Here is a 24,308-nt window from a genome sequence, read left to right as displayed (position 1 = left end):
AGAACATCTTGAAAGGAGAACAGTTTTGGCAACCATGGCCGGATATAACAGTAGTCACAGATGCCTCACTCACGGGGTGGGGAGCCCATGCCAACGACTTGACCATCAGCGGTCATTGGTCTCCATCGGAGTCCAGACTACATATCAACCTGTTGGAGCTGAGAGCCATCAGGCTAGCGCTGAAGGCTTTTCTGCCATCTGTACAAGGAAAGAATGTCCTGATAATGACGGACAATACAGTGGCCATGCATTACCTCAACAAAAGAGGAGGCCTAGGATCACTGCCACTGTGCAGAGAGGCAATGCAGCTCTGGTTTTGGGCAATCCAAGAAGGAATCTCTCTATCGGCAGTTCACCTAGCCGGAGAGAAGAACTTGACAGCGGACGCTCTGAGCAGGCACGAGTGGGAGCTAGCTCAGGAAGTCCTTCAAGAGATCTTCGCCTTTTGGGGAACCCCTCAGGTGGATCTGTTCGCCACCAGTACCAACAGGAAGTGCGATCTGTTCTGTTCAAGGGAATTTCCCCCGAGAGGAGCTCTGGGAGACGCGTTCGTAGTGGACTGGGAGTTTCCACTCCTTTACGCATTTCCACCAGTCCCTGTTATTCCTCAAATGATCAGGAGGTTGAGAAGGTTCTGGAAAACCATGATCCTAATTGCCCCGGACTGGGCCAGGAGAACGTGGTACCCGGACCTTCTACATATGTCCATCTGCCCTCCAATCCGTCTTCTACTCAAAGAGAATCTTCTCTCGCAGAAGGGAGGTCAGGTTCTCCATCCAGACATCAGCACCCTCAACCTTCACGCTTGGCTTCTGAAAGGTTGAGGTACAAGGATTGGGACCTCCCTGATGACGTTATGTAGGTGTTGCTTCCGGCCAGAAGACCAGCAACAAAGTCTTTATACCGCTGCCGTTGGAACAAATTTTGCAGCTGGTGTAGAGAGGAGAATATCGATCCTTTCTCATGCGGTACGCCAACGGTGTTGTCCTTTCTACTCTATTTGGCAAACTCAGGCCTTCAAGTTGGCACTGTCAAAGGCTACCTCGCAGCACTATCAATCTTCAAGCGCACTGCGGAGGAACCATCGTATTTCAAAATACCCTTGGTATTACAATTTCTAAAAGGATTAACTAATGTCTATCCTCCAAGACCTTTCCAGGTTCCCTTATGGGATTTAAACTTAGTCTTAAATTTCCTAATGGGCACTCCCTTCGAACCGCTTCACTCTTGTTTGTTGAGGTTCCTTACCCTTAAAACTGTCTTATTGGTAGCTCTAACATCTGCTAGGGTGAGCGAATTACAAGCTCTATCTTGTAAACCCCCTCATACAATTTTCCATAAGGACAAAGTTGTCTTACAAGTGAAGCCTAATTTCCACATCACTCAAAAGATTACCTTGCCTGCGTTCTACCCTCCTCCATATCCAGGGAAAGAGGAAGAAAGGCTACATAGGCTGGACCCAAGGCGAGCTCTAAGCTTTTACATCAGCAGACTGTCTAGGATTAGGCAGGCAGACCAACTATTCGTAGGCTATTCAGGCCACAAGTTGGGACTGCCCATAACAAAACAAACCATCTCTAGGTGGATCATTTTGGCCATTCTTGAATGTTACAAACTGGCAGGGAAAGAGCCCCCCCAAAATCTTAGGGCTCATTCAACCAGGGGTATCGCAGCCTCTTCAGCCCTAGAGCTTCCCCCCAGTATGGATCTTCTGATTGCTGCACAGAGGCAACCTCAGAGTGAAACCTTTACCACACTCCATGCAGTGGCACAGCCTTCCTCCTGTTTGGCATCTCTGATCGCTTATTATATTGCTTACCATGGTCCATGCACCCACATGGCATCTCCCCTGTATGGACCCTCAAATTCTGCTCAGTATTGAGGAGTCACTGAAGTTTTTCTTGAACACTAGGCATTCATAGGGCATCTCCTCAGTATGGACCCTCCAAAGTCTGCTCAGGTTTGAGGAGTCAATGAGGTTTTCCTTGAACACCACCATTCATAGGGCATCTCCTCAGTATGGGCCCTCTAAAGTCTGCTTAGGTTTGAGGAGTCACTGAAGTTTTCCTTGAACACTAGGCATTCATAGGGTATCTCCTCAGTCTGGACCCTCCACAGTCTGGTTAGGTTTGAGGAGTCACTGAAGTTTTCCTTGAACACTAGGCATTCATAGGGCATCTCCTCAGTATGGACCTTCCAAAGTCTGCTCAGGTTTGAGGAGTCACTAAAGTTTTTCTTGAACAGTAGGCATTCATAGGGCTTCTCCCATGTATGGAGCCTCCAAAGTCTGCTTAGGTGTGAGGGGTCACTGAAGTTTTCCTTGAACACTAAGCATTCATAGGGCTGACCTCTCCCCTGTATGGACCCTCCAAAGTCTGCTCAGGTTTGATGAGTCACTGAAGTTTTCCTTAAACACTAGGCATTCATAGGGCATCGCCTCAGTGTGGACCCTCCAATGTCTGCTCAGGCTTGAGGAGTCACTGAAGTTTTCGTTGAACACTAGGCATTCATAGGGCTGGCTTCTCCCCTCATGGACCCTCCAAGGTTTGCTTAGGTTTGTGGAGTCACTGACTTTTTCCTTGAACACTGGGCATTCATAGGGCACCTCCTAAGTATGGACCCTCCAAAATCTGCTTAGGTTTGAGGAGTCACAGAAGTTTTCCTTGAACACTAGGAATTCATAGGGCACCTCCTCAATATGGACCCTCCAAAGTCTGCTTAGGTTTGAGGAGTCATTGAAGGTTTCCTTGAACACTAGGCATTCATAGGGCTGGCTTCTCCCCTGTATGGGCCCTCCAAAGTCTGCTCAGGTTTGAGGAGTCACTGAAGTTTTTCTTGAACACTAGGCATTCATAGGGCATCTCCTCAGTATGAACCCTCCAACGTCTGCTCAGGTTTGAGGAGTCACTGAAGTTTTTCTTGAACACTAGGCATTAATAGGGCTGACTTCTCAGTATGGACCCTCCAAAGTCTGCTCAGGTTTGAGGGGTCACTGAAGTTTTCGTTGAACACTAGGCATTCATAGGGCATCTCCTCAGTATGGACCCTCCAAAGTCTGCTTAGGTTTGAGGGGTCACTGAAGTTTTCGTTGAACACTAGGTATTCATAGGGCATCTTCTCAGTATGGACCCTCCAAAGTCTGCTTAGGTTTGAGGGGTCACTGAAGTTTTCGTTGAACACTAGGCATTCATAGGGCTGACTTCTCCCCTGTATGGACCCTCCAAAGTCTGCTCAGGTTTGAGGAGTCACTGAAGTGTTCCTTGAACACTAGGCATTCATGGGGCTGACCTCTCCCCTGTATGGACCCTCCAAAGTCTGCTCAGGTTTGATGAGTCACTGAAGTTTTCCTTAAACACTAGGCATTCATAGGGCATCGCCTCAGTGTGGACCCTCCAATGTCTGCTCAGGCTTGAGGAGTCACTGAAGTTTTCGTTGAACACTAGGCATTCATAGGGCTGGCTTCCTCCCTGTATGGACCCTCCGAAGTCTGCTCAGGATTGAGGAGTCACTGAAGTTTTTGTTGAACACTAGGCATTCATAGGGCTGCCTTCTCCCCTCATGGACCCTCCAAGGTTTGCTTAGGTTTGTGGAGTCACTGACCTTTTCCTTGAACACTAGGCATTCATAGGGCACCTCCTCAGTATGGACCCTCCAACATCTGCTTAGGTTTGAGGAGTCACAGAAGTTTTCCTTGAACACTAGGAATTCATAGGGCACCTCCTCAATATGGACCCTCCAAAGTCTGCTTAGGTTTGAGGAGTCATTGAAGGTTTCCTTGAACACTAGGCATTCATAGGGCTGGCTTCTCCCCTGTATGGGCCCTCCAAAGTCTGCTCAGGTTTGAGGAGTCACTGAAGTTTTTCTTGAACACTAGGCATTCATAGGGCATCTCCTCAGTATGAACCCTCCAACGTCTGCTCAGGTTTGAGGAGTCACTGAAGTTTTTCTTGAACACTAGGCATTAATAGGGCTGACTTCTCCTCAGTATGGACCCTCCAAAGTCTGCTCAGGTTTGAGGGGTCACTGAAGTTTTCGTTGAACACTAGGCATTCATAGGGCATCTCCTCAGTATGGACCCTCCAAAGTCTGCTTAGGTTTGAGGGGTCACTGAAGTTTTCGTTGAACACTAGGTATTCATAGGGCATCTTCTCAGTATGGACCCTCCAAAGTCTGCTTAGGTTTGAGGGGTCACTAAAGTTTTCGTTGAACACTAGGCATTCATAGGGTTGACTTCTCCCCTGTATGGACCTCCAAAGTCTGCTCAGGTTTGAGGAGTCACTGAAGTGTTCCTTGAACACTAGGCATTCATGGGGCTGGCTTCCCCCCTGTATGGACCATGCAATGTCTGCTCAAGGATGAGGGGTCACTGAAGCTTTTATTGCACTCTCTGTATTCATGTGACTTCTCCACTGCACATAATTGACCTCTGATTGAAGAGTCTCTAACACTGTGCACTGGGAAGGTGAATTTGTATTTATTAGAAGCAAGGATGTAATTTCAAACATATCAGACGTACAAACAATATATTACAGGAGAGGGAGGAGGCAATCCTTAGGTAGGGTACCTTTACAAGATGCCATGGGTGTATGACAGAAGGAGGTGTGTTAGTCAACAGGTCATGTAATGGAACATCGAGCAACACATACATTATATAACACTTAGGGTAATATGCCACTATTTACAAAAGGTACAATATACATTTCTGCAACCTTGTAAGATAGGACCAATTGAGGCAGGCTGGTCAGTCAGTTGAGAAGGGAGAGCTTGGGGATTGGCTGCTTCACATGCTAACAAGTGGAGCTTGAGTTGGGTCTTGAACAATTCCACTAACAAGCTTGCTTTGAGGGTTGGTGGGGAGCAAGTAGAACGAACGAGCAGACATGGGAGGATGCAGAGGGAGCATGGAGACAGAAAGGTTGTTTAGAGAAGACCAGAGTGCAAGAGAGGGAGTAGGGAGACATGCAGTCTTCAGGGTAATAAGAGGCCAATACCAAAGATGGACGTAAAGCACCAGTGATGTGGCATGGAAATCCATCCAGTGCGGGAGAAGGTAGATGGATGTAAAGCAGAAGTGATGTGGCATGGAAATCCATACAGTGCGGGAGAAGGTTGTTTAGAGACGACCAGAGTGCAAGAGGGAGAGTATGGAGACATGCAGTCTTCAGGATAATAAGGGGCAATGCCATAGATGGACGTAAAGCAGGAGTGATGTGGCATGGAAATAAATCCAGTGCGGGAGAAGGTAGATGGATGTAAAGCAGGAGTGATGTGGCAGAGAAAGCCATCCAGTGCGGGAGAAGGTAGATGGTTGTAAAGCAGGAGTGATGTGGCATGGAAAGCCATCCAGTGCGGAAGAAGGTAGATGGACGTAAAGCAGGAGTGATGTGGCATGGAAATCCCTCCAGTGCGGGAGAAGGTAGATGGACGTAAAGCAGGAGTGATGTGGCATGGAAAGCCATCCAGTGCGGGAGAAGGTAGATGGACGTAAAGCAGGATTGATGTGGCATGGAAAGCCATCCAGTGTGGGAAAAGGTAGATGGACATAAAGCAGGAGTTATGTGGCATGGAAAGCCATCCAGTGCAGGAGAAGGTAGATGGACGTAAAGCAGGAGTGATGTGGCATGGAAATCCCTCCAGTGCGGGAGAAGGTAGATGGACGTAAAGCAGGAGTGATGTAGCATGGAAAGCCAACCAGTGCGTGAGAAGGTAGATGGACGTAAAGTAGGAGTGATGTGGCATGGAAAGCCATACAGCACGGGAGAAGGTAGATGGACGTAAAGCAACAGTTATGTGGCATGGAAATCCATCCAGTGCAGGAGAAGGTTGTTGGAAGTGGTGAAGGAAATGGGTAGGTTGAAGAGGACGCATGTAGCAACATTATGTTGACAGACGTGAAAGAGTAAATAGGATGGCAGAGGGCTCAAGCTGCTGAGCACCAGGGGAGCGAACAGAGTTTTTTTGAGAGTCGAGGGTGGATGTTCTTTTTTATTGAGAAGGGTGAGCCGGGCTCCGGTGTCAGTGGCAATGATGAATTCAGAGACCAAGGTCGCTATCGAAGATGATTTCAAGGTTGTGAGCCACGCGTGTGGAGCTCAAGGGGAAAGAAGATCGGCCAGTGAGTTAGTGTTAAGGTTGGGAGAAAGAGGATCTTAGTAATAGGCTGAGCATGCTATGTTATGCTGATTTATACCGTGCACCACTACCACCCGAGGGCAGTCTCCAGGCAGCCATCCAGGGGCACCTGCCAGTGCATCCACCTGCAAAGGCAGGTGGTAATGTGACCAGAAACAGCAGGGATTAGGGAGAGGAAATAGAAACAGACCTGGGTCTCATAAGAGGTGATGTTGAAAGCCACAGTCAGGAATAGGATTATCCAGGCAGGAGGTAGGCAGAGTTGGCCCAGACTTGATCCTTGAGAGAAGCCCACAAGCAGGGATGAGGTGGAGGAGATGTTAGAGTTCCATGGTATGGAGAATGAGCAGTTGTAGGGATTGGAGGTCACCCAATTCATTACAGGGCCCTTGAAGCCAAGGGAGAAGAGTGTTTGGAGACGGGAGGCGTGATCCACCATATTGAAGGCTGTAGGAAAAGAGAGGAGAATTAGGATGGAGGAGACATGAGAGTGGTAAGCAGTGACTAATATGTTGGGAGACATGGGTCAGAGCAGTCTCATCAAGAGTGTTTTGACTGAAATCCAGATCTGAAGGAGTTACAGTCGTTGAACCTTCAGGAAGTCACAATTTCAGTTAAAGAGAACTTGCATAAGGATGGGGTAGAGGTCTGTTGAATGAGGGATTGTGGAGGTCAGCAGTGTTTCTTTCAGGATCCGTAGGACTGTGGCTATTTTGTATCTGGCTGGGGGTAGAAGTCTTTTGAATGAGGGATTGTGGAAGTCAGCAGTGTTTCTTTCAGGATCCGTAGGACTGTGGCTATTTTGTATCAGGATGGGAAGGTGCCTGTACAGAGAGAGAGAGAGAGCAGTTCAAAAGAGCGGAGAGTGGAGAGGCTTTGAGAAGCTCTTTGACAGTGTGAACAGATAGAGCAAGGGAAGGGTGCAGTGATGAGAAGTGGAACAGGGTGGCAGAGATAGAAGGGTAGACAGAGATGTCTTGTATGTTTTTGTGATTTTGGAGAAGTAGGAGGCAGAGTCATCAGTAAGGCAACAAGGGGATACTGCATTTATTACACAATGAAAGCAAGGCCAGAAGGGCCATGGATAGCTTGTCGGGGTACAACTGGAAAGAGTTTATACGATCTGTGCAATAAGAGCCAAGCGTTATGTGAATAAGAAGAGTGCTAGAGTGAATACTGCATCAGCGGCAGAGGTGCACTGCCGTCCTTAGCAGTCAGCTGGCTTGGGAGATCCAGGTATTAGGGTTTGAGGGGCAAGGGGTGAAAGAGAGGGTAAAATAGGGATGGTTAAAGGGGGTGGGCAGTGCAGTGTTGAAGTCAAAGAAGGGGAGTTCGATGGAGTGGGCAAATGGAGGCTAGAGGGTTTGTTGGGTGACAAAGACTTGGTCGAGATAGGTTTGTCCGCAGCATGGGAACTCAGATGCCTGTTTAAAGAGGAGGATTCTCTGAAGCGTTTTTTGCATTCTGTACATTCATAGGGCTTCACCCCAGTATGAATCCTCTGATGTTTGCGCATAGCTGAGGAGTGACTGAACTTTTTATTGCAACCTGTGCATGCATAGGGCTTCTCTCCAGTATGGGTCCTCCAATGGCTCTTCAGAGCAGAGGACTGAATGAAGCGTTTATTGCAATCTGTGCATTCATAGGGCTTCTCGCCCGTGTGGATTTTCCAATGGCTGCTGAGAGTTGAGGAGTTGTTGAACCGTCGTTTGCACTGTGTGCACTCAAAGGGCTTTTCCTCTCTATGGATCCGCTGGTGGCTGTAGAGGTGTGAACTTCGGGTGAAGCTTTTCCCACATTCTGTGCAATGGAAAAGTCTTTCTCCGGTGTGGGATCTCTGATGTTGCCTCAGATTTGATCCTTGTGTAAAGTGCTTGCCACATTCTTTGCACTCATAGGGCTTCTCCCCTGTATGGGTCCTCTGATGGATGTGGAGCGCTGAGATGTGAGGGAAACTTTTGTCACACTCAGAACACTGATACGGTCGCTCCCCTGTATGGATCTTCTGATGCCCGTACAGATGTGACCTTCGAGTGAAGGTTTTCTCACACTCAGTACACTGGTATGGTCGCTCTCCGGTATGGAGCTTCTGATGGCTGTACAAATTTGTCCTATGGGTGAAGCGTTTCCCACACTCTGTACACTGGTGCGGTCGCTCCCCAGTATGGATCTTCCGATGCTGGTACAGATTTGCACTATGAGGAAAGGTTTTCCCGCACACCATACAGGCATAGCGATCATTGCCCATGTGTAAGCTTTTGTGTATGATGAGACTGGGCCTGTCAGTGAAGCACTCCCCACAAATGCTGCAGGTAAACGCTTCTTCTTTCATGTGGATCCTCATATGTGCCAGAAGTTGTGAGTGCTCAATAAAGCTCTGATCGCAGTCCGTGCATCTTCCAGGATTCATCTGCAGGCAACTGGCTCCTTTTTCTGTAAATAACAAGCACAAATGACAGGTATTATTATTGCATGTCATTGTAAAACCTAATCCTCAGTATAACTAGCATGAAAGTCTGACTTTGCGTTCCTGTTTCCTAGCAATGCTCTGGGTGATCCTGAGGGAATGCACTGGTCTCCGTTGCATCAGAATAATGCTGTGAAAAGCAGGATATCAGATCCGGAGCAGAATTCACACATTTACAATGTAGGTAAAGAGAAATCCTTCTGAAACAGTTTTACTCGTCGGAAGAAAAGGACAGGTCATATGTGCAGGGTATTTTATAATTATAACCAGTGGGAACAGTGTCAAGTTTTAAGCTACTTGTCATCCATAAGTGTTGCTCACCAGCTCAATTCTATACATACAGACACCCGACCATTTCTTGCTCATAGCCAATGGCTAGTGGCGAGTGCACATTCTGCACCCTGGCATAACTAAGACCACCAACCCAGGGGAACTTTGACTGAGTCATACCCTAGAAAGGGGTCATGAGAAAGTGAGGAACCATCACTGGCCTCCATCTCCTCTATTCCACCTAGACTGGCTTGCAAGTCTTTTATAACGCTGGTGTCTACATTCTTGTCAATGTTATATGATTTATACATATCAAGTGCCAGGAGATACAAGCAGCATGGTGCCTTACATAGACAGGTAAAGCCTGAAAGCACAATATACTGGAAGGGTAAATAACACACTAGAAAGAGCTTAGGCTCCAAGTCTAATGTTCAGTATTTATACACTGCCCAATCTGCACTGCAAAGAAAACATGTGAAATATGCAGCCATGTTCTTGGAGAATGGTAAATATCTGTTTATTCTTATTAAAAAGGCCAGAGGCTTTGGGCTTTCGTTCAAGTAAATTCAATTTGGTGATGAGATGTACCGTCCAAAATGACTCGTAGCCATCTCTTTAGCACATTCCCTGACGGCGTCTCTGGCTGAAAGTGCAGACACAGCTGAGTCAACTGGTGTGACATCAGTGAGGGGGAATTATACAACACACCTATATCTTACGCCAGCATTTATTGGACAAGCAGGACATTAGAGCAACTGCCACATAGGATTGCATTGGGGAGCTGTCACCTCCTTTCAGGGATCCATCAGACTCCATCCTGGAGGCTGGCAGGAGTGGCATGCAGGCGGGATAAGAACTGTCCTGAGGGACCCATCCTAGGAGAAGCAGTGCCTGGTTGTGACTCTTGCTATGAGGGCAAGAATCACCTGTTCAGTCTTGGATTTTAGAAAAGCTCCTGAATTGATAAATGGCTCATAACATGTCTAATATTTACATATTTCCTGGAGATATATACTAGCATGCACAGGGTGCACTGGATGCAAGGATTTGCATTCATTTGTTTTGCATTGGGATCCTGCTTTCTTGCATTTCTGAATGCATTGGTCTATAACAATCGTCCATGGCTGAGGCTTTGACTACGTTTTAATGAATGCATTTAATGCTGCCTTGCATATTAACTGCTATTCCATTTAATCCGATTTATTTACTTGCTGAACACGTCTGAAATAGTATGTGGCACACAGCCTTATTATTCATTTATGATGCTTCAGGTACACGAGTGATTGCAAAAGTCTTCCGAATTATGCTAAAAGTATTCGTAGGAGAGCAGTTATCATGTGGTATTAACTTACCCCTGCTCTCAAGAAAAGTGCCCTGTAGTAGCGTGCTACACACTGTGAGAGTGATGTGTGATTTAGATCATTCACCATGTAAGATATACACACGTCCTGCATAGCATCCTGGTGTTTGAATCAGACATGATTAGTGGGAGGTGTGAGAATCCTGAAAGTGCCTCACTCACTAGTCTCCGGGGATCTGTTGTCCAGGTGGCCAGGACACGGCCAACGCTATTGGATCCAGTTCCTGGGGGTGGACCAGTGAGGGAGGATCACCTGGATGAGGGGTCTACAGGGAGTGGAAGTGGGACACTGCAGGTTGAGACACAGTATCCCCTTCCTTATGACACCTTTTCCACATCCTGCCAAGCAGGATATTTAGAAGCTCTACCCCCACCCTTTCCCAACATGAACACTTTCTCACACCGTGAGCGACAACGGACTAAGACCCGAGCCATTTACCTGACATGTCCCAACACAAGGGTCCGGCAGAGTTGGGCAATTACTGACAACTAGACACACCCGACTGCCCTTTCCCTTCCCCATATGGATAAAAGTGGACCAAAAGAGCAAACTCTGGGCAAGGCCGAACGCATGAGGATGCAGCTATTCCAGTATGGCAGTTCAAATGGAGGAGAAAAGCAGTGAGACCTGAAAAGATGTCAAGGAGGGAGTTGCCCTTGCCCTTTTCAACCCAGGCCTGCGAAGCTTCCCGCAAAGAAAACACAAGACCGGGAATCGCAGCTGGCGAAGGGTGTGACGGATGTCAGCAGACATGCAACCTTCCCACACAGATAGCCAGGGCGGGGAGATGCGGTTGCCATTGTGGTACAATCCTTGACTCCAGTGGCAAAAGAAACGCCAATGAGGTCAGCACAGCCGGTGAGTTGGAAAAACCTGATGGGGGACCGGACTGTGTTGGGCTCAAGGTTGAGTGGTATCATTAAGAAGATTAATACACAGAAGTATTTTTTGTGAATGCACTTGGTACCAGAGAGAGAGTGGTACGGCGCCTTGTGCGCGCTCATTCGAAGGTCTCTAGCTGGTACCCCTCTCCCGAAAAAAGAGAATGTGAATCTACAAATACCAAGAGGCCATGGGGAAGGCCGGCGTGAAGTGTCAAGGTGGTCATACAAGGGTTAAGTCAAAATCCCTTGTACAATCGAAAGTCCTTGATGCGTTACAGAAGTTTTGACGATTGTAAGACTGTGAGCCCGACTGAGGGAATTTGTGAAACAGGTATTTGCTCCCGGCTGAGGGGAACGCCGTGCAAACAGTGATTTTGCAAAGCCAACACTTGCCGTAAACTAACAGAGTGACCTGTCGAGACGTGATCGCTCTTCGGAATTCTCTGTTTACAATTGGAAAGTGTTTTGAAAGTCTGAACCTGACTGAGGGAGGCTAGCGACTGAGAAAAGGGATCACAGCCTGCCTGAGGGGGATCCTAGGGTGAAGGGTAATCACCCAACGTAAACATTAACAGAAGGAACTTTTGTTTTGTTGTTTCGGCATATCAGGCCCTCTGAAGCAAGAGACTTTGCATGAAAAGAGACCTGGGTATAGAAGGCCCTGGTTTAGAGAAAAGGAACTGTAACCATGTGCCAGAGAAGTCCAGGAGTGTGCGATGCTCAAGAGTCCCGCCTTGTTCCGTGCTAAAAAACGTGGAGAAGGGAGACCACAGCCATAACATCCTGACTTATTATTTTGTGAACACTCTTTTCTTTTCTTGTGAACATTATCCCTTACTATTTTGTAGCATAGCGGTAAGGTTTGGCAATAGTTATTTTTTAGTATACGCCCTTTTTATTTGATTAGACTCTACCAGGACTGTATTATGATTATTTGATGGTCGTAGCTTGCTCCCATCTTAGATTTAGGTTTAGATTAGGTGTTTTTCCTACCGATTTTACAGTTTAATAAACACCCTTGAACTGTGATCACCTGCGCATGTGATAACATGCCTTTCTTACAGGCTGCCGAGGGGAATACATTGAATAGCTCTGTGGACCTATATGCAAGAAATACAGAACCAACCCTGTTCTCTATCTTACTATGCAGGGAACATGAAAGGAAGTAGGATCGTACCTGGAGAGTTGGAAATGAAAGTCTGAAGGAGCCCATGTACAGGCAGCGCCTTGGCCATGATGCTGGGTGGATCAAACCTGGAGGCAGGAAGGCATCCGATATGTTGTGGGCAGAGGAATCCCCCCCCCAGCCCGCAGAATGTTCCCGAGCCTGGGAGGCATGATTCCTGACAATCCAAGGTCTCCTAGAGGGTGAGACCCGTACAGGAGAAACTTGATGTCTTGTCCCGAGACAAGACGCCAAAGCGAGGGACCACTGCAGGAGAGCCCACAATTGCAAGAGTGTGGCTCCACAGTTACTTTCCTCCTTCACTACTCAAGTTAGAACTTAAGTACAGCTTCTTTTGTTTCAGGAACACATTTTTCCTTTTAACGTCTATGGGAGCAAGTACGGCTCCTTGATACACCAATGTAGCACCGCGAAAAACATTTTATATTAATGACAGACCAGGCACATGCCATTTTTTATAAATGTTACATAAATGATACCTTTGGGATTTGGCGGGGCTGTTAAGTTGAATTCATTGCATTCTTGAATGATTGGAACACTTTGCATGACCAAAATAAATTCACGTTTTGTACAGATCAATCAGCCATCTATTTTCTGGACACTAGGTGTGATTCACTGAAGGTCAATTCACAACATCACTATTTACCAAACCAACCGATAGAAATAGTGTACTACATGCTAAGAGTACAATGCAACGCTTACCCTTTAGCCAACTATTAAGTCTCCGGAGGATCTTCTCTGACCCTGTTGAATATGAACACTAATGTACCTCGATGCTTCAATGATTTAAGGCAAGACAGTGCGATGATCAGGTTTTCTCTACTGCCAGGGTTACAGCCTCTTCACTGACATGAGACACACTACTTCTGGATCAAATAACATGTGAATCCTGCAGTCTGGTCTACACATATCCATAGTATCCTCAAAGTAATAGGGTGAAGCAAATGAATTTCAAGCATTTGGATATTTTGCAGCATGATGAAGTCACTGCTAAACTGTTTGAGCATAAACCTATCTTTGCTTATAAGAATAAACACTCTTTACGGAAATCTCTTGTACATGCAGAATGTGAGGTCACTACTCGGTCCAGACCTAGGCAACTTGGGACTTTTCCTTGCTTGGCGAGTCAACATTGCAATAACATTATCAAGGGACCTACCATCAACCATCGGTTCTTCGTTCTTTCACCGCAGGATTTTTAATCACAGGTTTTTTTACTGCCGTGTTTTTTTCTCAAAAAAACTTGTTTGGGGGGGGGGGTAACCCCCCCAAGCCCCTATTTTCATTTTTTTATTTTTTATTCCCTTACACCCACAACCATTTATTTAATTTCTTAACCCCCCCAAAAAAATTTGATGAGTTTTTTCGAAAAAAAAATGGCGATGAAAAAACCTGCGATGAAGAATCCCACGATGAAACGACGGTATACCCAACCATCCATATAATGGCAAAAAGATCAGAGTGAAATCATTCCGTAGATGAGATTCTAGGAGCTTGTATATGTCCTCAAATGCCCTTGTGGGCTATACTATGTGGGACCGACAGCACAGAAGGCCAAACTCAGATGGACTGAGCCCAAGTCTCAGATTCGGACTCAAAACCAACATTCTCCTGTTGGAATGCATTTCAAGGACAAGAAACATTCAGTTGCACAGCTACAAGTTATCATCTTGAAACAAGCGCTAAGGCCCAGAAGAGGAGGTGAGCTGGAGAGACTACTGCGCCAACGAGAAACATGGTTGATTGAGCAACTTTCTTGATATGGCATTAAGATATAACTTTATTCATAATGTTTTCCCCTTTATACCCTTTTTACACATCCTTCCCTTTTTATATAAATTAGGCGGTTCTCTCGCACCATCTGTTTTACATCTCCTTAGATTCTTGTATTGCTCTCCCTTTTCTTGTTTATTTAATAGAGTGTATCTCACTTAATGATATCCTTTGTTGATGGTCCAAACGATCACAGACGTCGCTGGATATAACTGAGCTAACAGGCTTCTGTCTAATTCAACTTGGCGGCCGCATACGCCTGCCACAATAGTCCCTCGTCTCCTTTTATTCCTTTTATCATGCCGGCACACCAGCAGAGTCCCGTCTTCCTGGATGAGGTGTCTTTGAGATGCTTTCTGGAACTGATTACGGCCGGCAGACTATTCCTAGTGTGTTTTTGGATAGTGGCAGCATTTTCGTTACTCCACGCGCAGCAGCGACTGCCTTTGTTAGTACCGTTACGGTAAGCACTAACTTCCCACCCATAATATTCAGGATGCGTTTTGAGTGTCGTAGCATAGTTTTTAATAACACTTTGTTGCACCACCAATTAACAATGTGTTCCAAATGCACGGCTCATCCCTTTAGGATCTAGTGCATTGTCCTTGTGATCGCCATCCTGGAAATAACTGCTCATATGGGCAGGGTTCTTCATTTGGCTCGGCAAGCTTTATGCTCGAGGTATACATTTAGCAGCCCAGCATTTGGGGGTGATGCCCGATTACATGTGTGGTTCTAGTCACTTTTTCATGCTATGCGGCCCTAAATGACCTGACCTCCCCCAGCACTATCTGAACCTAACAGTGTGCTCTTGAACCCTGGACCTAGTGCCTTCACCGGCACCGGTGTATGACTGTACAGGCAATCTCCGGTAGAAAGGTACCGTTTAACTCTCACAATCATACTACACTTCCTCTGTATCTCGTAGCTGATGCCGGGCTTGGTCTATGCTACTCACAACTCCTTACTCTTTTTTAAGGGTGTGCCCTATGATTTAAGGTTGAGAATTGTATTGTTTCCTTTCTCTCCTAACTGCTACCATTGTAAATTGATAATTTTGATAATGTGCTTTTTAGTTATCCGCAAATGTTTCCTTATCTCTTTTTATCATTTGCAGAGATGTCGAGGGTGCTTCCCTGATGATGGGGCATTGAGGCCCCGAAACGTGCAGGATCTTGAAACACCTTTTGCTCTCATCTCCGTTTCTACACATGTCTTTTGTGTTGTAAATCAGTTGTATTTCTGACTCTGTAGAATTGTTTCTTTTCGAAGAGTGATGAACATTCATGGCGGTTACATGGCTCATATTTGCTGTCTAAAGTTAAATATTGTGATTTTGAAAAATGTGTTTTGTTTAACTGCTCACATGACCTTATGTCTTGTGGAAAATATGTTCGCACTTACCTTATTAAAGGAGATATTGTTGATGGTAATAACTTTCTTTTATGAGACATTACTATAATATATAAGGTATATCGGAACATGGTGCCCAATTTTGGGAGGAGTGAAGGTCGCGCTCTGAGCAGATTCTGCCCAGACATTAGTTTGTTTCTAGAGTTACCAGAGTCACAGCAGCCTTTCACAAACAACGCTGCCAACACGCAGGGGCGCAGCCAGCACAGAGAAAGGGGAGGTGAGCGGTTGGACTCCGAGGGACCCATGAAGCGGTTAGAGACACTGCCAACCACATACGGCAGACGATGCCAAAGAACCCAGGAAGGGCTGGGAGAATGAGAAGCTCTGAAGTTGTTACAGATGTGGCCGAAGAGGCCAAGCAGCCAATGACAGGTTGACCGAACCAGAACTCCTGACGGGGCTAGATACATTGCAAGTTGCATACGGCCACCAAGGGCAAACAGTCCATGAAAGGATGGAAGAACCAAAGGTGCTGAAGGGGTTAGAGACATTGCAACACACACAAGGCTGATGAGACCCAACAGCCCACCAGAGGCTGGAAGAACCAGATGGCCTAAAAGGGTCAAATCTAGTGCAACTTCTATATGGACTACGAGCCCAAGCAGCCCACAAGAGGCTGAGAAAACTAACAGCTCTGAAGGGGACAGAGATGTTTCAACTCAGATACAGCCAACGAGGCCAAGCAACCAAGGAGAGGTAGCGAGAATTAGGACCCCTGGAGGGGGTGAGATCAGTATAATAAGCACACGGTCAGCAAGGGACAGTAGCCGATGAAAAGCTGAGAGAAATAGGACCCCGGGAGGGGATGAGATCAGTATAATAAGCACACGGTCAGCAAGGACCAGTAGCCCACGAGAGGCTGAGAGGAATAGGAACTGTGTCCATGTTTGATAAGGGGGACAGGAGCCCTTCTTTGGAATACCTGAGAAACAGGAATTATTCTGTACTATCTTCAGAGACTGAGACTGAACCCTAAAGGGCAAGAGAACCGGTACAACAAAAGGGGCAAGGGTGAAGCGCTAGCCATACCAGGCCAAGAGGGGAGCAAAGACTTGCATAGGCTGATTTGTGTTTCGTTATTGTTAGTGTTAGAGCATGCAATGGGATAGAGTAGGTTTAGGACAGACGACGATTATTATTTTGAAGACATCCTGACAAGCACCTTCTTTATTATTTTCTTTGCATACAGAACCACCACCTTTAGCAGTAGGGCTAGGATAGGCATTTATTTTCTTAAATAATGTAAAGTTAAACTTTGACACGTCTTCGTATCGGTCGCCTAGGTCTGACTTACCACAGGCTCCAGATAAGAATTTGAGGTGGGAATATTTTGAACCCTACTTTTATTTTGAACGCTACTTTAAGAAGTTGGGAGATATATGATTTCTCAGAGATATGAGACAGGCATGGTATCAAGAGAGAGAACGTGTGAGAAACCAGGAGGTGTCTCACCCGCTAGTCCCCGGGGATCTGTCATTCAGGTGGCCAGTACACAGCCATCACTTTTGGATCCAGTTCCTGAGAGGGGACGACCAGTCCAAGAGGATCACCTGGGTAGGGGTCCTCAGGAGCGGGCCACCGAATAGTGAGACGCGGTACCCCTCTGTTCCCTATAATTCCTTTACCCCATCCTACCCAATGGGATATTTAGAAAAGGATCTCCCCCACCCCCTTCCTGCATGAACACTTTTACATGGACAGCTTGCTCTGGAAGAAAACAGACTCACACCCGAGCTGTGAACCTGGCATGTCCCAATACTATGGTCAGCAAGGTCAGGCAATGATCGACAATCACTCAACCTGACTTCTATTACACTTTCCCACACAGATAAAAGGCACTAGAGCACACTCTGAGCGTGGCAAAACACACAAAGGTACAACATTTTTGAGATGGCAGCCAGATGAGGGGAGAAAGACGGTAAGGCACGAGAGGTTCGTGAGAGGGGCCGCACCCTTGACCTTGTTGGCAGGAAGCCGTTACTTTCAAGAAACCTTCAAGGCAGAAAACGTAAGACCAGGAATCCAGACTGAAGAATCCTGCATTGTGTGTCAGAGATACAGAGAGTCCTCCCGCGAAACTGACCAAGGCGGGGAGAAGCAGCAGACGCTATGGAATCGTCATTAGCTCCAAAAACAAAGAAAGGACAGAGAACAACAAAGCCGATGAGTTGGGGAGACCAATGCCAGACCGATCTGTCTTGAGGTCAAGGTTGCAAGTGGCAACATGGTAAAAAGAGTGCTGGAAGGAAAAGCTAAACTGCTGGTGAATATCTGAACATTGAAAGGTAAGATACAATACTGTTGACAGAGTGGTCCGGCACTGTGAATCTGCTCAATCGAAGGTCTCTGTACATAAGCTGACAAGAGAAACGAAAGTAGAAGACTGATGTGAATTGTAAATGGTGTAGTGAATCGAAGGGGTCCTGCAATGGTTTAAGCAAAACCCATCGCACATTCGAAAATCTTCGATTCTGGTATGAAAAGGGATCTGAGCCTGGACGAGGGGAAGCCAAGGTCCGAGTCCGAACGAGGGAGACAAAGTTGCAACATTGTGGAAAAGAGGATCTGAGCCCATCCGAGGGGGATCCATGGTCCGAGCCCAAACAAGGGTGACCCGTACTCCAAACCTGAAGGAGGGAGACCAGTCTTGAATTTGTGAAAGTGAAAAACCTGACAAAGGAAACAGACTTTTTTGTTTTGTTTGTTACATCAGGCCCTCTGCAAATAAGAGACTGTCATTGTGAGAGAGTCTTTGGCGGGAGGCCCTTTAGGCCTCACAGGGTTCTCTTCCCCAAGCGTAGGCCTCTCTGGTTTCAAAGATTGAGCTAACAATCTCTTTTGGGCCTCTCAGGGTTCCCTTCCCCAAGATTAAGCCCCCCTGATTTAAAGGTTCACCCAAAGTTCACAAAACACAAAAGTTCACCTTTTCAGGATTCACTTTTCAAAACACAATTCTTTCTCTTGGGTTTAAACAAACTCTTACAACACTTTGAGGATATTGCTCCCACTTCACCCTTCACTGTAGCTCCCCCTTTTTTACCTTTTCTCGAGTGGTGCTGCTTGCATCCTCTTTTCAACACTGGGTCTGTATCAGAGACTTTCGAGAACGCATAGCCTTGGTTTTCCCTGCGCGAAACCTCTTTTGATACTTAGTCCCCTCCTCTTCTTTCTGTCTTTCTATGCTTTGTTATAGCTCATGCTGTGTCTCTAAAACACAGGGCTTTGCTTTCTTCCCAGGCCTCTGGCACCATGTTTATTTCACGCTGTTTGTTTTCCTATTTATGCTTCTTGCATACTTTCTTTCTCTGCTTTCCTTTCCTTCGTGCTGCTCGCTTCCTTTTCCTTTCCTTTCAATTTCCCGCTCCAGTCTCACACGTGCACCGGGTTTCTTATCATTCAGAAACTCACCTGTTAGCGTGATGCTGTCGGGCAGGCACTCAGGCTTCAGTGCTGAGGTCAGGGTCTCACCACCTGCCCCTCGGACTGCCTTGGGACCTGGATCTCTCCCAGGGGAACAAGTATCTGCCTGGCCACGGCCCACAGGACCCAGTAGGCCCCGCTACTGCTGCCTGGTGACAAGGCTCCTTCGCCACGCTGTGACCCACACACACTACTGGGTCAGCATCTCATGTCCCATTCCCCTCTGGATACCTCTGGGTCCTCCTGCTGCAGCTTCCTGGCCTCCAGCTTCCACGGCTCGCTCTTCTGTAGCAAAAACTGGCTTAGGAACAAGAAGGGATCCCCTGCTGGACTCAGCCATGCAGCCTCCCTTTTGCTCTCCAAACTGCTGCTCTCTGCCCTGCTGGGTGCGCCGCCTTTTATAGAGCTGAGCCCTGTCAAGGGGTTTCAGGTGTGAGTCCTTGGTGCCCCTTGCCTGACTCCAATCAGGCCATTTCTCATAATATGCCTGGCTCTTAGGTCTCTTCTTTTCCTTTTCAGTACTAGAGTGGTGTTCAATAGAGTGCAGGTGTGTATAGTTGTTGTCAAGTGCCTGACTCTCCCTGACCTCATTAAAGGGACATGCTGGTAGTGTGTTGTAGTAGGCCTCTCCATTCATTTTCCTCACAGTTCTATAGGGACTTTTCTCATAGGTAATATTCCTTACTCTCGGGCGCCTCTTCCTTGTCTCAGTATGTGTTGGAAATGGGGATGGGGGAACGTGATAGGACTGATAATAGCCCATGAAGGTGGAGGGAGAGTAGGGTGATGGATAATTGGGAAGGGGGGGATACTGTGTCTCATCCTCAGGTAATATAAAGGAGGTGTGTCGGGGAAACCGGCACTGAGGATTAATTACCCCTCACTTACTACGATCCTGGAAAGAGATTGAACAACCTATGGTCACACACATGACTATCTACATAACACCATTAATGCAAGGCGTCTGCAGGTACAAAAAGCCAAACGCGTTAACATACATGAGACCACATTTTAATAATATGTAAAAAGATTAAAAAACAACAAAATTATACATCCATCAAGTACACAACAACAAGGTTACTGGTCCTTGTTACACAATCAAGGCACTAAAGAAAAAAGCAAACAGGTAAAATGGATGACTAAATACACCCTATAATCCTGAAAAATAATTTTGTAAATGCCTAACTTTAGACATTTATTAAGATGTGGAATGTCGACATGTTTCGGCCATTAGTTGGATTGGACATTTTCTCAGGTGTCCATACAGAGGTGATTATTGTGGCCATCTTCAGGACAGGTCATTTCTTCACAGTGAGCCTTATGAATGATGTAGTACTGACATCATGAATTTATTTTCACAGGATCCAGTGCGACAGAGAACAAGTCAAAAAAAATGGCTTGTGGCAATTGTAAATGGAGGTTGCTTGCCAATGGTCCTGTGGCCAGATTCGTGACCATGTATTCATCCAAGTCAACGGGAAGTCAGTGATTACCAGCTTCCTTCTTAAATGAAGAGTTGTGCTGCGTGGCTGCACGGGCTGCAATATTGAACGTGGATGGGGGGCTTAACTGCCGGGCAACATAGTTGTGCTACAGTGCTAAAAGCACCCCCTCAAGTCGCTGTAAAAGTAGAAACACCTTTCGATCGCTTGTTACAGAGATGCCGGCATGTGGTACGAACGGCGTTGTTAACCCGATGTCAGATGCAATACAACGGCAAGTGTTGTCTACTAAAAGCGTATTAAACGCACGGCACTATGCTGTGGTTGTTTCCAGCAACAAACGTGTGCTCGCATACTTGGTCTGGCTCTGAAAGGAGCCTCTTCCCCCTCCCCAAGGACCCACTACTCAGGTGATCCTCCCTTGCTTGTCCGCCCCCAGGGTCGGAATCCAAAAGCGATGGCCCTTCCCTGGCCACCTGAGCGAAGGATCCGAGGGGAGAAAATGTGAGGATGCCCTTAGATTTCTCACAGAGTAAAGAAAATAGCTCCTGTCTGCTCAGGCATTTTAATTTAAAAATAAAGGTACTTTTGTGGTAGAACATGCTTTCTTTGTACCAATAAATCACTATCTTATAAACCTTCATCAGATCAGAAAAAGCAATAGCAGTGCACAGCCAACCAAGGGCAGACTGACTCTCTGAACCTATACTGTTGCATATACGTAAGGAGCAAGACACACCAGGACGCCACCAATCTGAAGGGGCGGTTTATGTCTTTTAGGAAGATAGTGTTCTATGGTGTGTGTTACCTTCTCCTCTTGCGGATGTCTACAGAGAACTCTGCTTTCCAGACCCTAAAGTTCTGTTTCATGCACAAGAATATTTGCTGCTTTTGCTCGTAAACTAGACACCTGACCCCATCCCTCCAGAAATGGGGCTCCCTATTTTCCTTGTGAATCTCAATAGAGAACTAGTGGCAGTCCCCGCTCCTCCTTCTTTGCATTCAGAAAATGCTTCTGCTAAGGAACTTCTGTTATGGTATGCCAGGTTGATTCATACAGTGCACTGCTGATATCGTCATGATCTCCAGGCGCTCAAGCGGCTCTATGAGGTAAGGTGCGTGTGCTTTGCCAGTGAGGGAGAGAGGGATAGGACCTATATTGTGCTCATCTGCTAGTGTGTGCAGAATCAGGAGCAACCAGTATCTGACCATGTGCGTTTTCTGGGTGTGCTTTGTTTTGCGGACTGAGGCTTTTTCAATCCAGATGGGCGGTGTACAGTGTGTCTGTTTGGTGTCGGACGTTATTGGGTGTGTAACTTGAATAGAGAGTGATATGATGTTTGCGCGTTTTGGAAGGTTGTTTTGCACGTCCTCTGGGTCTCTGTGCTAATTGAGTGAGAGGTGTGGGGGTGTGGATGAGAAAAGGTTTGATGGTTAGTGGATTTTGGGCAGTCTTTGGGTATTGTGTAGTTGTATTATTGTTTCTTTTTGGAGGCATTAATTGTGCGGTTTCTTTATTCCAGGCATAAAGTTTGTAGGTGAGGTTTGGGCCTTGTATGCCGTTGGAGTGGTCAGCTTGTGAGGAGGGTTGTTGTATAGTTGGCCTATGTTTATCTCAGTGAGTTGAATAACAAGGTTTTTAGCTACTTAAAAAAAAGTTAGGTGGGTTTTCTATCATTCAGATTTCCTTCAGAATCGAGTTCCATAGTTTTGCTATCAGATAGGAGGAGGCGGTTCCTCTGAACTTTGATTTCTTGAAGTGTGTTTGTTCTATTTGGAAGTCGTTGCTCGAGCTTAAGTTTCTTCCTGGTTGACATCAAATGATTTTTGCGTGGAGGAATTTGGCACTGTGTCCGTTTAATGATTTATCGGCACTGCACAGGGCTTTGAAGTTGATGCATTTCTTTACTGGTAGCCAGTGTAGTCTTGCAACAGTATTTTGGATGTGTTGTAGTTTTTTAGTTAGGCGTTCGTAGGTAGAAACTATTTGCGTAATCTATTCTCGATAATATCGAGGAAAGGATCACACAGGTTCTGTGAGGGAAATTGAGATAATGAAGATTCCCTCTTATTAGCCGAAGGTGCTTTTTTGATACTGCGTTGACTTGTGGTTCTGAAGTGAAACCACTGTCCATGAGGCTTCCCAGGTTTTTCATCACTGTTGACGTCTCCGGTTGATTTCCGATACTCATGTGCTATGTGAGGGATGTCTGTGTAAGATTGTCGTCTTGTGGGGTTATCATTTTTCTGTTAGGTTGGCTTTAGATTGAGGTTATTGTTTGCCATCCAGTGTTTAGATTAGTGAGGCATTTGTTGAGGGAGGGTCAGGGTCGTGATTAGTAGTTATTTCGGTGTTATCTGGATAGTTGTAAGCTGTCAGTCTATGGGTTTGAATCAGCTTCATTAGGGGGTTAAATAAATGTTAACAAGCAGTGGGGAGAGGCTTGATCCTTGTGGTACGCCGAAGGTGATATTGTTTGTGTTTGATGTAAATGGTGGAATGTGGGTTCTTTCTGTTCTGTCGGTGAGGAAAGATTACAGCAATTTTAGAGTGGAGTTTTAAATACCGGATTATTCCAGTAACTTCCAGTTACTTGATTAGAATTGTGTGTGTCTTTGTACTGAAGACAGCGGATATGTCTAGTAGTATGGGATGCCGATTAGCTGTGGTTGTCCTCATTTCGTTTTAGGTTTTCCCATATGGAGAGAAGTGCTGACTCAGTTCCTCTCATGGGCCTGAAGTAGACTTGGGAATGGTCGTTATTCAATTGCTTTCTACCTGACGGACTAGTTCTTTGTAGCCGTGGTGTTCGCTAGGATTTTCATGGGTATGGTAGATTTCATATAGGTCTGTGGTTGGTAGGGTCTTCTGTAGCTCCCATCTCATGTTTGAGAAGGGGGCTTGATGTCTGCTGATTTGAATGATGTTGGCACTATTCCTGTGGTTAGAGATAGTAGTCGGATGTACAGGGCTGGCGTTTTCTTTTTATGGGGATCTTTTTGTAGATGTCTGGTGGGCATGGGTCACAGGGATATCCGTCTGTGATATTTTTTAATGGGGTTGCCCAACGTTTCCTTGCTTATAGGTGCGAACTGGTTGGTTGTTGGGGTGCTGGTTTCTGGGAGGGTGTTTGTGTTCCTGTGGGATGCATCAATGCCCAGTTGGATTGCTTGTATTTTTACAGTTAGGTGGTTCGTCATGCTATCGCAGGGCAAGTTCTTGGAAGACATTAACAATTACATTCTATTTATTCTGGGTTTCACTTGCAATATAAAAAGTTTGCCTTCTTAATTCCTTGCTCCTTGGACCCAATATCATATTGTATTTTGTTTAATGACTGATTTTGATTTTTTTTATCTGAGCAATATGTATTTAAAACTCCCAGGAGGAGCTGCAAGGTGACTCCTGCCATGCCAAGAACAAACCAATTAACTCTATGTGCATCTTCACAGTTTCTTTTCGGGATGTGATACACGTCATTAATCTAGATATTAAACAGGGAGGGCAATAATAGGCACTGTTGTTTCGCCCCTCAGTTTGCTTGAAATCATCATGTTAATTGCCCTCTCATGCCTCAGCTCACCTGCAGTTCAGAGGGCCTGTACAGGTGTTTTAATAGATTGATACGTTGTTTCTCTCTTTCTGGCAAATGACTTTTGAGCCACATCTGGCTTCTGTCAATTACCTCAAATACCTGGCTGAAAGATGCATACAGAAGGCCAATTTGTGAAAACTATATTCTTCAATCAAATACAATATGAAGGGGGCTTTGTGCTTACCCTTTAATTTCCCCCATCATCTGTCTTCTTTTCCATCATGGTTTTCTCAGTGCTCCGGCAATTCTGACACAGCAAGCTCTGGGCTCTCAGGAGGCCCCCCTCTTCCTCCTTCGTTGTCATGGATCTCTTCTTGCCTTTGTGTGAATCCCAGACTGTATGTTATGATCCTGTGTTTAA

General features: G+C 46.1%; 1 protein-coding gene across 1 annotated transcript in view; it reads right to left on the bottom strand.

The window, feature by feature from the left end:
* Positions 1-4,452: 4,452 nt before the first annotated feature.
* The window catches only part of LOC138489490 (zinc finger protein ZFP2-like), a 208,953-nt gene continuing 189,097 nt past the window's right edge, over positions 4,453-24,308 (bottom strand). The window contains exon 8 of the mRNA XM_069617231.1: positions 4,453-8,565. Within this exon, the coding sequence (XP_069473332.1) occupies positions 7,340-8,565 (1,226 nt within the window). The 3' untranslated portion in view covers positions 4,453-7,339. The remainder of the gene's footprint in view (positions 8,566-24,308) is intronic.

This window comes from Ambystoma mexicanum, chromosome 9, assembly GCF_040938575.1.
Source record: "Ambystoma mexicanum isolate Mex_15411 chromosome 9, UKY_AmexF1_1, whole genome shotgun sequence".
NCBI classification, from domain to species: Eukaryota; Metazoa; Chordata; class Amphibia; order Caudata; family Ambystomatidae; genus Ambystoma; species Ambystoma mexicanum.
Note: the sequence above shows the minus strand (reverse complement) of the source record. Positions and strands in the feature narration are given on the sequence as shown.